This window comes from Bos indicus, chromosome 20, assembly GCF_029378745.1.
Source record: "Bos indicus isolate NIAB-ARS_2022 breed Sahiwal x Tharparkar chromosome 20, NIAB-ARS_B.indTharparkar_mat_pri_1.0, whole genome shotgun sequence".
NCBI classification, from domain to species: domain Eukaryota; kingdom Metazoa; phylum Chordata; class Mammalia; order Artiodactyla; family Bovidae; genus Bos; species Bos indicus.
The window spans coordinates 18547801-18563536 of record NC_091779.1 but is presented as its reverse complement, the minus strand read 5'-3'; the positions used below and the strand labels follow the sequence as shown (position 1 = coordinate 18563536).

The 15736-nt window shown below is 37.5% G+C and overlaps 1 protein-coding gene across 1 annotated transcript in view; it reads right to left on the bottom strand.

Annotated features, from left to right (window-relative positions):
• Positions 1–14403: 14403 nt before the first annotated feature.
• The window catches only part of DEPDC1B (DEP domain containing 1B), a 91773-nt gene continuing 90440 nt past the window's right edge, over positions 14404–15736 (bottom strand). The window contains exon 11 of the mRNA XM_019982724.2: positions 14404–15405. Coding sequence (XP_019838283.2) covers positions 15244–15405 — 162 coding nt within the window. The 3' untranslated portion in view covers positions 14404–15243. The remainder of the gene's footprint in view (positions 15406–15736) is intronic.

The window sequence follows — 15736 nt, the reverse complement described above, 5'->3', positions numbered from 1 at the left end:
CAATCAGAAAGCCATAGCATCTAAGTATGAAAAATGTTAGCTGCTTATAATCCCCTATTTATATCTACTATTGCTATTGCTAAGTCACTTCAGTCGTGTCCGACTCTGTGTGACCCCATAGACTGCAGCCCACCCGGCTCCCCCATCCCTAGGATTCTCCAGGCAAGAACACTGGAGTGGGTTGCCATTTCCTTCTCCAATGCATGAAAGTGAAAAGTGAAAGTAAAGTCGCTCAGTCATGTCCGACCCTCAGCGACCCCATGGACTGCAGCCTTCCAGGCTCCTCCATCCATGGGATTTTCCAGGCAAGAGTACTGGAGGATTTAACAAACATTTATACAGTTGGGCTTTTGATTTTGAAAATATTTCACATTGATAATGGGAATATTCTGCATCTTCTGGTTCATACAAGGCTAATCAAAAACATTTTAATGAAATGAGGAATAATTTAGAGATACTTATTTAATAATCTCATTTTATATTGTCAACTAAGGAAAAAAAAACAAATAACCTCAGTTTTGACTTAATGATAAAATTTGAAACCAGGCGTCATGGCATGAGTCACTTGATCTAATAGGACAACGTGAAGCCCTATGGCAGCTCTAATACCACCTTCCCAAACTACTGAAAATTACCATGAATATTAATAATGGTGTGAAAATGAAGCCTGGTTTATATAAGTGCCAGTCAATACAAATAGGGAAAGGAGCATTTATTGTGATGGATGTGTTCACTGAATGCAAAAAGCAAATTATTGAAGACAGAGTGAAAGGGAGAAATCTATAAATATCCAGGGTCCCTGCAGTAGAAGGGGATTAACTACATGGAAATTAAAGAAAAGCTAAAGGAAAACATTGAGTTCACATGTGGAGAAAATATTAAAAGCGTCTCACTGCAGGCAACAAGATTAAGGCAATGCATTTGCAGAGCCAGTTCTAACATTCATTAAACAATTATGAAATGGAACAGTACAGACCCAGAGGCATGGAATATCAGGCTGTTAATGGAAAAATAGAAATGGGCAAATAAAAAGGATCACTCTTATAAGTAAATCACAAGAAGATTCATCAAAAGCAACAATTTTTTGCAACTTTTGGAAAAGCATTGGTACAAATGAACACTGGCATGCCCTGTGAAAACTGAGAAAGAGAATCCACGGTGTAGTAGCAACATAAAAAAGATCCAAAAGTTAATTCCAAGGAGCACTGGAATCTGGATCGACTGGCCTGGAATAAGAAGAGGAAGTCACCTTGGAAAAGTTACTGGAGAGATGCCATGAAACTCCTCACTTACAATAATTCCCCTGCTTACTCTGTCACATTCATGAAATCTCATTACTTGTGCCTTTAGATAAAGTCATTTAAGATGCTCTATTAAAATATTATTATTATAGGGACCACGTGGAATTATTTCTAGCTGCCACTAGAGCCTTATTTCATGCTGGTCCCATTGAGGGAATGCCTTCTGCCTTGCCTTCCTCACTGATGGACACATTCTTCAGGACTCAGCTTAAGTATCAGCTGCCGAATGACATTTTCCATATTCCTCCAACTGCCTTGGAAAAACTGCCTTTCTCTCCTCTGTGACTCCTGCACCCTACCAGGCTCTGTGGCACTGAGGTCATCATCTAGAGTTACATGTAAACAAGTTCATCTTCCTCAGTAGGCCAAGGTTCCTTCAGAGTTATAGCCATCTTCTTTCGATGTGGCATATTAATACTCTTTAAAAAACCAGACAACAACAAAAAACATGACTGAGTCGAAGATCTCTAACTACTTGGATAGCTAGCCAATCTTTGTAAAGAAATGTAGTGCAGCCCGGATAACTTATACTGAGTGCAAAGGTCAGCATCATAGTGATGACCCTGAAGTGAGAGGGCAGTACCATGCGGGCAGTAAGCTGTTTCACCAGCTCCTAAAAGGTATTTCATACAAAACCGATGTTCAACATGCATATGAGCACAGCCATGGAGGTGAGGGGATGAAGAGAAAAGGACTCCAATAAGAAAGAAGAGGCACAGGTGGAGGATATGGGGAACCAAAAATAAACGCCCCCCCGCCACCCGGCCGCTTTCATAGATTTGTTTGGATCAAGGCTACATACCTTGCCTGACAGTGACAGGATTCCACAGGGATAGTGTTGGTGAAGTGGAAAAGTACCAGATCATCAAAGAGAAGACCAGAGTTTTGCATTTATAATTGGGTACCACTCTGAACCCCAGTTTCCTCATCTGCATCTGTCTGGTATTTGCAAGGATTAAGTCAGAAAATACCAGTGAAATCACTGTAAAAAGTGCTCATGGAATGAACAGTATATTTGTTTTGGTCTTGCTGGAGACAATGTAGGTGAAAAGCAACCTGCTAGTGAAAATAAAACATCTGTAAAGAGACTAAAGGTTAGCTCCACCAATCCAGTTGGCACAAAGCCTACTAAAATTTCCTGAGTATTTTATCAACAACTTTGATGAAATAGGTACAGATATATAACACACAAATATTGACCCTAATGATGGAAAACACTCATTAGCTACTGTGGATTAAACCAAGTGGCACAATAACATAAACAGGGGCAGAGAAGTTAGGTATATTATGACAAGCTAAGGATGAGGATAACATTTCTCAGAAAAAAAGCATTTCATGAAGCATTAGCATTGACTTTAAAACCACCCTGATCAGCTTTTATTCTATTTGATGCAGAACTAAGCTTGCTGACATGAGAAGCTGTTCTACTCAGAAGAAAAAAGGATGTAGATAGAAAAATAAGCACAAGGCAATGAAGAGCTAAGTGTGGGAAACGGTTTAAAAAAAAAATCACAAAACACTAGAACTGGAAGCGACCTTACAAATTGTTACTGAGTCCAAGCTCATACGGCTTGCCACAAACCAAGGGACAAGTTGTTGGGGCAAGGAACAGCAACTTTATTTGGAAAGCCAGCAGACAGAAGATAGTGAACTTGTGTCCCAGAAAAACAGCTTGCCTGAGTTAGAATTCAGGCTTCTTTTATACTGAAAGAGGAGGGGATCAAGTGAAACATTTCCTGGTTCAGGCCAGCCTCTGAAGGAGATGTGTTAATTTCTTTCTCCCTTCAGTCGTTCACAGCTGGACCTGGTGTTCTCTGTGAACCAAACAAAGGTACTTTAGGTTAATGCTTTATTACTTGGGAGGCAGGGTTTCCAGAAATGGGCCAGTATATATAATTTAACCGTATAGACAATGCCCTTTTAGTGATTAACTTGTAATAGAAAACAACGGTTCTTCCCTATTACAAAATCACCTAAGCCAAGATCGTCACGTCAACACTTAGGATTAGTTTGACCAACAGGAGGCATTCAATACTTTTCTGCTGCTGTTGAGTCTGTGACTTGCTCAGGTCCACTTGCCTAACTGTTTACTAGTAATGCCAGAAATTAAAAGCCAAATACTCTCATTTCTAACAATACTGGCACTACAAATGCCAGTGGGAAGGACCCTGGGGCGATAATTTAACTGCAAAGAAAGGACTAAGCATCTTGCCTTGAGGTTTTATTTGCTTTATCATGTTTGTTTCAGGTATGGCAGATGAAAGCCTCCCCGAGCTACCCTGTGCTATCACTGCTGTTGCCAACACACTGATTATCTCAGGAACCTCTAAGATGTTTTCTGGGCAATGCTTCTCTGGCTGCTTATAGTATGTTGACATCAGAACCACCAAAGGCATTATCTGAAAACACACATTTTATCCCAGATTTCCATCTCTGCATCTATTATAAAGTGCTTGGTTTAGAGATCAAAAGATTAACTTAGTCTCAGGGATGAGAGTAAAACAAGATTTATGTTAAGGAAAGAGGACAGGCAGTTATTCCCACATTGTAGAAGGCAACTAAGGCAAGCAACTGACTTGCTCAAAATCATCCCACCTCTGTGGGATTTCTCCCTAACCTCAATCCTGCAGGCAGATTTTTCTACTTTAAAGGCTAATAATCTGATATTTATCCCAAATTATCTGCTGCTGCATTTAGATAACTGCTCCTTTTTACCATTTATAGCTCACTTTGGGATAGTAATTAGCAAGCCCTCTGAAGCTTTGGGGGAAAATATGATAATAGAGGAGCCAAAATATTACCCACAGTTACTTTTGTTGCAATAGGGATGATTATTTTTAAGTTTCTTCTTTCCACAATTAATGGCTTAGTAACTACTCAAATATACTTCCCTTTTAAGTAAAATCCTTAGTTTTTCTTTTGGTACAATAATTACCAACACAAGACTGACCCCTACTGGGAATATCTGTTCTTGTTATATGGATCATGACTTGGGAAAAGTGAAATAGCCTAAACCTCCTAGGGCCTTAAGAGATGACTTAATTCAATTCTCTGTGAAAAGGCAAAAGAAACTTTTGAAATCAAAACCATAATCTTAAATTGTATCTAATTATACTTAGTAGTTTAATAAGTAGGAAAGTGAAAGTGAAGTCGCTCAGTCGTGTCTGACTCTTTGCGACCCCATGGACTATAGCCTACAAGGCTCCTCTGTCCATGGGATTTTCCAGGTAAGAGTACCGGAGTGGGTTGCCATTTCCTTCTCCAACAAGTAGGAAGTTTTAAGAAATTTACAAATGATATCAGTATATGTTTTTATTAGTAAATGTTAATTAAATGTTAATTTGTCAGTAAATGTTCATTATTGCTTCAGATCAAACACTGAAGCAATATTACCCAATCAGATTTGAACACCCTGTACATTCTATTTAGAAAAGTCTTAAAATCCTTTCTAGTATCAAAAAGCTTTTAAAGGATTGGAGTCTTTTAGACCAAATTTGCATATGGACAAAATCCACATTGAATAAATTATGCAGAATCAGTAAGCAAGAAGGCTGATACCATTTTTTTGTTTTCCGTGTTCAGATCTTATGTGAAGTAATTTTTCCACCACATGACTCTAATCTTCAAAAGAGTTTTCCATGGTGCCTTAGTTTTTTTTTTTAATAATGATTCTAAAACACACCTGATTTTAAAACTTCAGTCAGTTCAGTTCAGTTCAGTTCAGTCACTCAGTCGTGTCCAACTCTGTGACCCCATGAATCGCAGCACACCAGGCCTCCCTGTCCATCACCATCTCCCGGAGTTCACCCAGACTCACGTCCATCGAGTCAGTGATGCCGTCCAGCCATCTCATCCTCTGTCATCCCCTTCTCCTCCTGCCCCCAATCCCTCCCAGCATCAGAATCTTTTCCAATGAGTCAATTCTTCACGTGAGGTGGCCAAAGTACTGGAGTTTCAGCTTTAGCATCATTCCTTCCAAAGAAATCCCAGGGCTGATCTCCTTCAGAATGGACTGGTTGGATCTCCTTGCAGTCCAAGGGACTCTCAAGACTCTTCTCCAACACCACAGTTCAAAAGCATCAGTTCTTCAACGCTCAGCCTTCTTCACAGTCCAACTCTCACATCCATACATGACTACTGGAAAAACCATAGCCTTGACTAGACGGACCTTTGTTGGCAAAATGATGTCTCTGCTTTTCAATATGCTATCTAGGTTGGTCATAACTTTCCTTCCAAGGAGTAAGCGTCTTTTAATTTCATGGCTGCAGTGATTTTGGAGCCCCAAAAAATAAAGTCTGACGCTGTTTCCCCATCTATTTCCCATGAAATGATGGGACCTGATGCCATGATCTTCGTTTTCTGAATGTTGAGCTTTAAGCCAATTTTTTCACTCTCCTCTTTCACCTTCATCAAGAGGCTTTTTAGTTCCTCTTCACTTTCTGCCATAAGGGTGGTGTCATCTGCATACCTGAGGTTATTGATATTTCTCCCAGCAATCTTGATTCCAGCTTGTGCTTCTTCCAGCCCAGCATTTCTCATGATGTACTCTGCATGTAAGTTAAATAAGCAGGGTGACAATATACAGCCTTGACGTACTCCTTTTCCTATTTGGAACCAGTCTGTTGTTCCATGTCCAGTTCTAACTGTTGCTTCCTGACCTGCATACACATTTCTCAAGAGGCAGATCAGGTGGTCTGGTATTCCCATCTCTTTCAGAATTTTCCAGAGTTTATTGTGATCCACACAGTCAAAGGCTTTGGCATAGTCAATAAAGCAGAAATAGATGCTTTTCTGGAACTCTCTTGCTTTTAAAACTTAGGTACATAAATAAAGGTATCAGTAATTAGAGATAAACTGGACTCGTGGGCTCTCAGAAAGTCAGAACTCATGGGCTCTCATAAAATCAGAGATTGCATTTTATCCCAGTAAAACTATTTTTAGCAGCACACTGTTCTGCTATCATGGTTAAGTTACCACTGTTGCTAAGATCCGTCAAAAGGTCACAAGTTCTTAGCGGAAACAGTGAGCAAAAGGCTTCTTTACTCCCATGTTGGATTAGCCTTACTAACTGATCAAAATAAAAGTACTTCAATTTAAAAAATCAAACATACTCTACCTATAAAACTAATCTTTAGTCCTTTAAAAAAAAATAAGACTTTGTTTTACTAGACTACTTAAGAAGACTACCATGTTATTACTATCAGAGAGATGCTGGCAGCAATGTGCAGAATCTGTGGGGGATGGAAGAGAAGAGAATAACTTGTTACATTCGCTACAAAAGGCTCTGAGTACTGTAAGTGTCCTCAATCTTGGCAAGGAGCCCCAAAAGAGGTATGATAAACTGACAGGACGTAGACAAATACATATATTCTTTTCTATTTTGAAATAGGCACAGTTTATAAAAAATACATTTTAGATTCTTGAAGCAAACAATTCACATAACAATTCTCCAAGATAGAATTTGCCAAAACTGTAAACAGATTTTTAACTAAATCTTAGATGCACTAGAAATGATGATACTTATGTAGCAACACAAATATGCCCTAAACAACTGAAAGTGACATTTTTTTATTGGGCTGGTAGCCTTTAGTTCCATTATTCTTCCCATTTTATTTCTTCAAATTAAAAAAGTTTGAACGTTAATCTTAAGTAGACACTGAAACACAAAAATTCCATCAGAAGTTACTCATTATACTATTAAATTACTGAATACATCTTCCACTTATTCCAGGTGGTGTATTTTTTATATAAGATTCAATAATAAATGCATTTTCAAGTTGACACAAATAAGCAAATTCTCTGTTAATGAATGTGGTCCCAAATTTCAAATCACTTGAATACCCAGGAGCATGTAATTTCTCTAAGGCTTGATAATCAGTTTATGTTGTTGTTTCATCACTAAGTCATGTCTGACTCTTTATGACCCCATGGACACGGACAGGCTCTTCTGTCCATGGGATTTCCCTGGTAAAATACTAGTGTGGGCTGCCATTTCCTCCTCCAGGGGATCTTCCCAACCCAGGGATCAAACCTGAGTTTCTTGCAATCCTGAATTGGCAGGCATTCTTTACCACTGAGCCTAGGGATTTCAAGGTAAATACTTTCTCTAAGGCTTGATAATCACAGTTTACATTTTACAGTAATTTGTTTGTATGGAAGATTCAACATGCAATGATATAAAGGTATTATACTTTTTTGCAGGTTATATGGCTTTAAACAAGGAAATGCAAGAATGATTCCAAATGCCATAAAATTAGAAAATCCAAAGAAATCAACCCTGAATATTCATTGGAAGGACTGATGCTGAAGCTTCAATACTTTGGCAGCCTGATGCAAAGAGCCAACTCGATAGAAAAGACCCTGGGAAAGACTGAAGGCAAGAGAAGGGGACAGCAGAGGATGAGATGGTTAGATAGCATCACCTACTCAATGGACATGAATCTGAGCAAACTCCAGGAGATAGTGAAGGACAGAGGAGCCTGGTGTGCTGCAGTCCATGAAGTCAAAAAGAGTCAGATATGACTTAACAACTGAACAACAACAACGTGTCATTGTGAAGTGAATACTTCAAACATGCAAATACTATGATGATGGATAGACACACGGCTAAATTGTCTCTGACTTTAGTAGGTAATAACACTCTTACTTTACTCCAAGACTTTAATGTTTATAGGCTTTTACTCTTGAGGGTAAAAATAAAGATATAATGTGATACAGCTAAGCACATATAGGAAAATGTCTCTTTAACTGATTCCTCTTTTAATCATGATGAAAGATTTTTGTGACACTGCAAGATAGGAATATTTAGTTTCCTCTTCTTGTACATTCAGATGTGTATATCTTTCCTTTTCTCCTTTGCTTTTCACTTGTCTTCTTTTCACAGCTATTTGTAAGGCCTCCTCAGACAGCCATTTTGCTTTTTTGCATTTCTTTTCCATGGGGATGGTCTTGATCCCTGTCTCCTGTACAATGTCACAAACCTCATTCCATAGCTCAGATCTAGGCCCTTAAATCTATTTCTCACTTCCACTGTATAATCATAAGGGATTTGATTTAGGTCATACCTGAATGGTCTAGTGGTTTTCCCTACTTTCTTCAATTTAAATCTGAATTTGGCAATAAGGAGTTCATGGTCTGAGCTACAGTCAGCTCCTGGTCTTGTTTTTGCTGACTGTATAGAGCTTCTCCATCTTTGGCTGCAAAGAATATAATCGACCTGATTTCGGTGTTGACCATCGGGTGATGTCCATGTATAGAGTCTTCTCTTGTGTTGTTAGAACAGGGTGTTTGTTATGACCAGTGCATTTTCTTGGCAAAATTCTAATATTAGTCTTTGCCCTGCTTCATTCCATATTCCAAGGCCAAATTTGCCTGTTACTCCAGGTGTTTCTTGACTTCCTACTTTTGCATTCCAGTCCCCTATAATGAAAAGGACATCTTTTTTGGGTGTTAGTTCTAAAAGGTCTTGTAGGTCTTCATAGAACCGTTCAACTTCAGCTTCTTCAGTGTTCCTGATTGGGGCATAGACTTGGATTACTGTGATACTGAATGGTTTGCCTTGGAAATGAACAGAGGTCATTCTGTCGTTTTTGAGATTGCATCCAAGTACTGCATTTCGGACTCTTTTGTTGACCATGATGGCTACTCCATTTCTTCTGAGGGATTCCTGCCGCGATTGATGGGGTCGCAAAGAGTCAGACACGACTGAGCGACTGATCTGATCTGATCTTGTACATTAACAGTTCACAAATACCAGCTCTTTTTAAGTTACATTTTCTATAAGAAAGTACAGAAACTCTCTTCTAGAGGTGGGAAGCAGAATCAAGCTCCTGGACACCACAAATGCTAAGTCATGACCCTTATGTCTGTTACATTTGCTAGACCCCAGATATGACTTCCCTGAAGGAAGATGCAGGAACACGAAGTGCTGGGAGAAATTAGAATGATGAATGATTGAATTCATCACTAAGCTCATACACGTGGTATATTCAACCTGAAAAAAATTGCTGTGGTACTCTCAGATTTTCTATACAGAACACTCATTTGATAAATTCCTTACCACAGTCTCTCAGAGCAATGATAATATCTTGAATATTTTTTACTGATTATACCTAAAGATAAAAGCAATTATACATAAATATTAAAAATACCTTAAAAACCATATCTGTAAGTAAACACATAATTGCATCCGTACAGCTTCAGAAACAGCTTGTTTTCATCATTGTTGAAGTATTTTTTGTGGGAATTTGTGGAAAATACAATGGAAAACCATCAGCAGATATCTGTTGGAAGTGACCAGAAGAAACTGCAAGTAAATTTGGCAAAATGCTAGGTAAGACAGTGAAAACCCAAGTTCAATCCCTGGGTTGGGAAGATCCCCTGGAGAAGGAAATGGCAACCCACTCCAGTATTCTTGCCTGGAGAATCTCATGGACAGAGGAGCCTGGTGGGCTACGGTCCATGGGGTCACAAAGAGTCGGACACGACTGAGTGACTTCACTTGACTTGAAGATAGTGAAAACACTGCAAATCAAAAGGCAATTTGAGATATTAATTAGATAGGAAGATAGAAAGTTAGGCTGAAAAATAACATGTGAGCTTATACATAAGATCTTAAAAATGCTCATAAAAATATAAAGCACACTGTCTCCTTGGGAGATAATAAGACACCTTAGTAAGGAGCCTGGGCTGTGCAGTCAGACAGAGTTGGTTGTGACTGCTTATTATGTTACTTACAAGATGGGTAGTCTTGGGGAAGTTACCCAGTCTTACTGAGTCTGTTTCCTGACCTATAAAATGAATGTAAATTTCATATAGGTATTTAATAGTAAACTAGACACACCTAAAGGGAAAAGTGTTGAAATGGAAGAAAGACTGAAGAAATTACCCAGAATGCAGCACAGAAAGACAAAATTATGGAAGCTGGAGAAAGATAGAGGATAGAAAAGATCTAAAATATGTTTAAAAGAGATTCAAAACCAGAGTTGAGATTGTGACAAAGGCAGTGTTTAAAGTGACAGAAGATTTCAATCTTCTTAAAAGGTCCTATAAATCTCAAGTAGAATAGTTACTTAAAAACCTCATCATGTATGTTAGATATAGCATCAAAAAATGCAGATCACCAAAGACAATGAGAAAATCTGAAAAAAAGCAGTTTGCACAGAAAAGATACATTACCTACAGAGGAACGACAGCGTGGCAGTTTACTTCTCACCATAACACAAGCCGGCTAACAAAGAAATGATAACTGTAATATATTGTCACCCTGCTGATTTAACTTATATGCAGAGTACATCATGAGAAATGCTGGGCTGGAAGAAGCACAAGCTGGAATCAAGATTGCCGGGAGAAATATCAATAACCTCAGATATGCAGATGACACCACCCTTATGGCAGAAAGTGAAGAGGAACTAAAAAGCCTCTTGATGAAGGTGAAAGAGGAGAGTGAAAAAGTTGGCTTAAAGCTCAATATTCAGAAAAAGAAGATTATGGCATCTGGTTCCATCACTTCATGGGAAATAGATGGAGAAAAAGTGGAAACAGTGTCAGACTTAATTTTGGGGGGCTCCAAAATCACTGCAGATGGTGACTGCAGCCATGAAATTAAAAGACGCTTACTCCCTGGAAGGAAACCTATGACCAACCTAGATAGCATATTGAAAAGCAGAGACATTACTTTGCCAACAAAGGTCCGTCTAGTCAAGGCGATGGTTTTTCCAGTGGTCATGTATGGATGTGAGAGTTGGACTGTGAAGAAAGCTGAGCGTTGAAGAATTGATGCTTTTGAACTGTGGTGTTGGAGAAGACTCTTGAGAGTCCCATGGACTGCAAGGAGATCCAACCAGTCCATCCTAAAGGAGATCAGTCCTGGGTGTTCACTGGAAGGACTGATGCTAAAGCTGAAACTCCAATACTTTGGCCACCTCATGCTAAGAGTTGACTCATTGGAAAAGACTCTGATGCTGGGATGGGTTGGGGGCAGGAGGAGAAGGGGACGACAGAGGATGAGATGGCTGGATGGCATCACTGACTCAATGGACATGAGTCTGAGTGAACTCCGGGAGTTGGTGATGGACAGGCAGGCCTGGTGTACTGTGATTCATGGGGTCGCAAAGAGTCGGACATGACTGAGTGACTGAACTGAACTGAAGTGAATATCCTGAAACAAAATAACTATCAACCTGGAATTCTACATGCAGCAGAAATAAAAAATGAGGGCATCCCTTAGAGCAAGTATACACTTTAAAATGGTTAAAATGGCTGATTTTATCTTACCTATATTTTACCACAACTTTAAAAAATGTTAAATGTCAAATACCAAAAACCATTTAATTATGGTGCTAACCACTAAAGGTGTTAATTGTATGGTATGTGAATTGTATCACAACAAAGCTGTTTTATAAAAGAATAATAGCAGAGTAAAACATTTTCAGAGAAACAAAACCAACAACTTACTAAACATAAATTCTAAAGAATGTACTTTCAGAAGAAAAAAAGTGGTAAAATATGTAAGTAAGCCTAATAAAGACTATATGTAATAAAGTTTTATGATCTTTAAACACAATAAAATTAAAATATATTACAACAATAATATCTAATTTGGGAGAGTGTTTTTAGTGCTTTCAAGTTCCTGAAGAGTCTGAGGAGGGTTAAAAGGTAATGACTAACTTTAAACTTTGATAAATTAATATGCAAGATGTAGTTTCTAGGGGATCCAATAAGATTAGAAGTGAGATGCTTACGTTCCAAGTTAATAGAAGAAAACATGAAATTACTTTTTAACTTCAAACAAAGGCACGACAGTAGAGACAAAGTGTTACAAAATATCAATAAAGTTTTATACCAAAACATAAAGTAATTATATGAAGTATAATTTGTCTAAATCTTACAATTAAAAATAAAGACTATCAAGTTGGCTTCTTATTTAAAAACATATTCCAATTATATGTTGTGTATAAGGAAAATAACTAAATTGTAAGAATGCAGAAACACAGCAAACAAATGCATCACTAGAGACAGTGACATTTCACAATGGTTTTTTTAAAAAAGTGAAGGAGGGAAGGATGCAGGGAGGTAGGAAAGAAAGAAGTACAAAGTGTATTGTATCTGTTGCTTCATAACAAATCACCCTAGGATTAAATGGCTCATAACAGCAAACATTATCTCATATTTTCTGTGGTTCCAGATCCAAGCATAGCTTAGCCCAGTCTCTCACAGACTACAATCAAGGTGTCAGTGAAGGCTGTCTTCATCACAAGGTTCAACCAACAGAGAATTCGCTTCCATCACCCACATGGCTGCTGGCAGGCATCAGAAGATCCACTTCCAAGATCACTCACACAGCTGTTGGCGGGCCTCCTATCCTCACAGCTATTCCGTAGAGACATCAGTTCCTTGCCTGAGGGGCCTTTCCATAGGACAGTTCATGAGAGAACAGTTGGCTTCCATCAGAGCAAGCCAGGGAGAGAATAAAAGAGAGGGCAAGCAAGATGGAAGCCAGGATCTCTGTAATCTAATCTCAAAGATGATAGCCCAATCCCATTTGCCATATTCTATTTGTTAAAAGCTTCATGAGATCCAAAGCACAATCAAGGAGAGATTTCACGAGAGCATAAACACTAAGACGCAGGGATCACTGGCGACATTTCAGACGCTGTCAAGTACAGAAATGAAAAAGAAAAGTGGCACCATTGCTTATTAAGTGGGAAATGCAGAAAGTCCAGAAGGATCGCACTAGACATTCAGAGCTAATAGGAAAGTGTAGTAAGGCTGCTGACAACAAACATCTGTACACAAAGATTAGTTTATATTTACAATATATAAGCCACAAAAAGAAAATGGAAATTTTAAAATAATCCCATTTACAATAGGATCGAGCATTAAGGTATTTTTAAGGTAAATAATAACTGTTGATGCTAGGGAATTTTGATACAAACTTTTTTTTTAAAGTATCAAATATCTGCCAAGAAATCTAATTAAAAAATTGCAAACCTTTACAGAGATATTTAAATTTCTCACTTATTCTAAAATGGAGGGATAAACCAAGTTCATGGACTAGAAAACTTAATATTGCAAAGTTAGCAATTCTTTCCAAGTAGATTTATACGTTCAATATGATTAAAATCTCAACCCTGTGTGTGCATGTGTGTGTAGCTTGTTAAGCTATTAAAATCTGAACAAAGGTGAAAGAAGTCCAAAACCCATGAACTGATGAAAAAGCCGTATTAATAGTGCAATGTAAAACCACAATGAGATACCATTACACATCTACCACACCGACAATTCACACTCTGACCACAGCAAGTTTTGGTGAGGATGGTACACTGCTGATGATTAACTGGGGCACAACAACTTTGAAAAACTGGTTTTATCCACTCCTCAATTTCACATGTAGGTATGGTTATGTTTTATGATCTCTCCATAAGTATGTTATACATAACAACAAAAAGAGTAATTTTAAGGGAAAAAAATAAAGAAAACAGAAAACAGTAACATATATTTCCAAAGATAAGCAATAGAAGAGGAGACGTTGAAGTCAATTCTACCTTGGGGAATAAATAAAAAATAAATAAAGCAAAAAGTCCTTACTCTTTACTCTAAACACAATTCCAAGGTCGAAGAATAAATGCCGAAACACTAACAATTTCCCAGTACTTTCCTTATTGGCAAAATAAAGAGTACTCAAACCAAAAGGAACACTTCTTTTCATCTCTGAGGGGGCAATATCAGAGTCAATTGCAAGAGGCATTTTGCTACAAAAGAACAGGGGCAGATCTCAAGTGCAAGGAAAAATTAGTCCAAACAGCAGAGCAAGCCAACTACTGAGTGTTGCTCTTTTAGCTTTTTGGGTAATCACTCTTTAGAAAAAGCCTTCAGATGCTCTATAATTTAAGTGTACCACTATTTGCAAGAGGGCAAAGCAAAGCAAAAGAAACAGACAAATCATCTCCTATTGTAAGTCTAGTACAAAAGCCCAAACTCACTTCTTACTTTATCATAGAAATAAATGATTGATATGAAAACACTGGCTAAGGCAATGATACTTAGCATTTGAAGATGCTCACTGACTGACCTAAATAAATGTCAAAAAAGAAACGCCAAGTAGAGTATTAAAAAGAATGGCTTTTATTTACATTCCATTTACTTTAAAATGTTAAGGACGTTGGGGAAAATATACTTATAAAGGAAGTAGTCTCATTTTACTTAACCCATTTGTTTTTCATGAAACAACAAAGATTTGACTTAGAATCACAGGGCTAATGAAACTGAAAGAATTTATCCAGTTTAATTTTCCATCTTTAGCCAAGACTGAAATTATACCACTGTAGGCACAAGAAAATCTACTTCACATACAAATAAACACCAACTAATATGTACATCACAGAAGAACCAGCTTTCATAAAATCTGTCACAACATCCAACAAATCTGCAATAAAAGACACAGCTACTGTAATAAAGAACATGAAGAATCTTGGTGCAACAGTGAAAAACAATTTATATACCAGAAACCACAACTGGCTATTAGGTCAATAGCATCACAGTAACAGTACCCAGTGTCTTTCTCATTCAAGTATATACGAGACTCTTCAGTCATGATCATCACAGACATCAGTAACTAGGAGGTACACACAAATATTTTACAAACACAATAGAAAACAACAAATAAAAAAATGAAGACACCTTAAATTTTTAACAATTACAAACATGTTAACATTACCACTATATATAGTTGTCTCATTATTTTTAATAGATTGGTACCCTTTAAAAATAGCACTGAGTTTTATAAAAATACTGATAATGGCTCAATGTTTCTTGGAGTCAGGAAATTTTTGTATTTATAATTCAGTAGTCTGTGGTTTATGTGCCTCGTTCTTCCATCACCAGAATCCTATAGCCAATCATTTACTCAAAACAACAGCAACAACAGGTCTCTATCCAAGTATTACATCCGAAAACTTCTAGTTCTTTGAAATGGTTGGAAGGGGTTTTTTAGTGCCCACATCAGCAGCTGTGGTTTTGCTTTAGGTTTTTCAGGAAACAGAAGAGCTTCACTTTCTGGTGTAGGAAATCGTTCTTGATAGACTTCAGGATATGATTTTTGAAACTAAAAAACAAAAAAGATCCAAGAAGAGTCAAAAAGAAAAAAAAGATAAAAATCAATAAAATTGGGCACTGTAATTTTAAAATAACTTTAATAATTTTAAAATAAGTTTCTGATCTAATACTTTCCTATTTTTGTTTGGTTTTAATATTTACTGCTTTCCATCAGAAGAGAGAATAAGAAGAAAACAGATCACAAGTTCTCATCAACACAAATCCATCTCTTTTTGTTAAATAAATCACTGAATTCCACTTTCTATAGATCTGATTCATCTTTAATTTGATCTAATGGTCAAATAAATGTCTCACTTAGTCATACCTCTTAAAATTTCTCC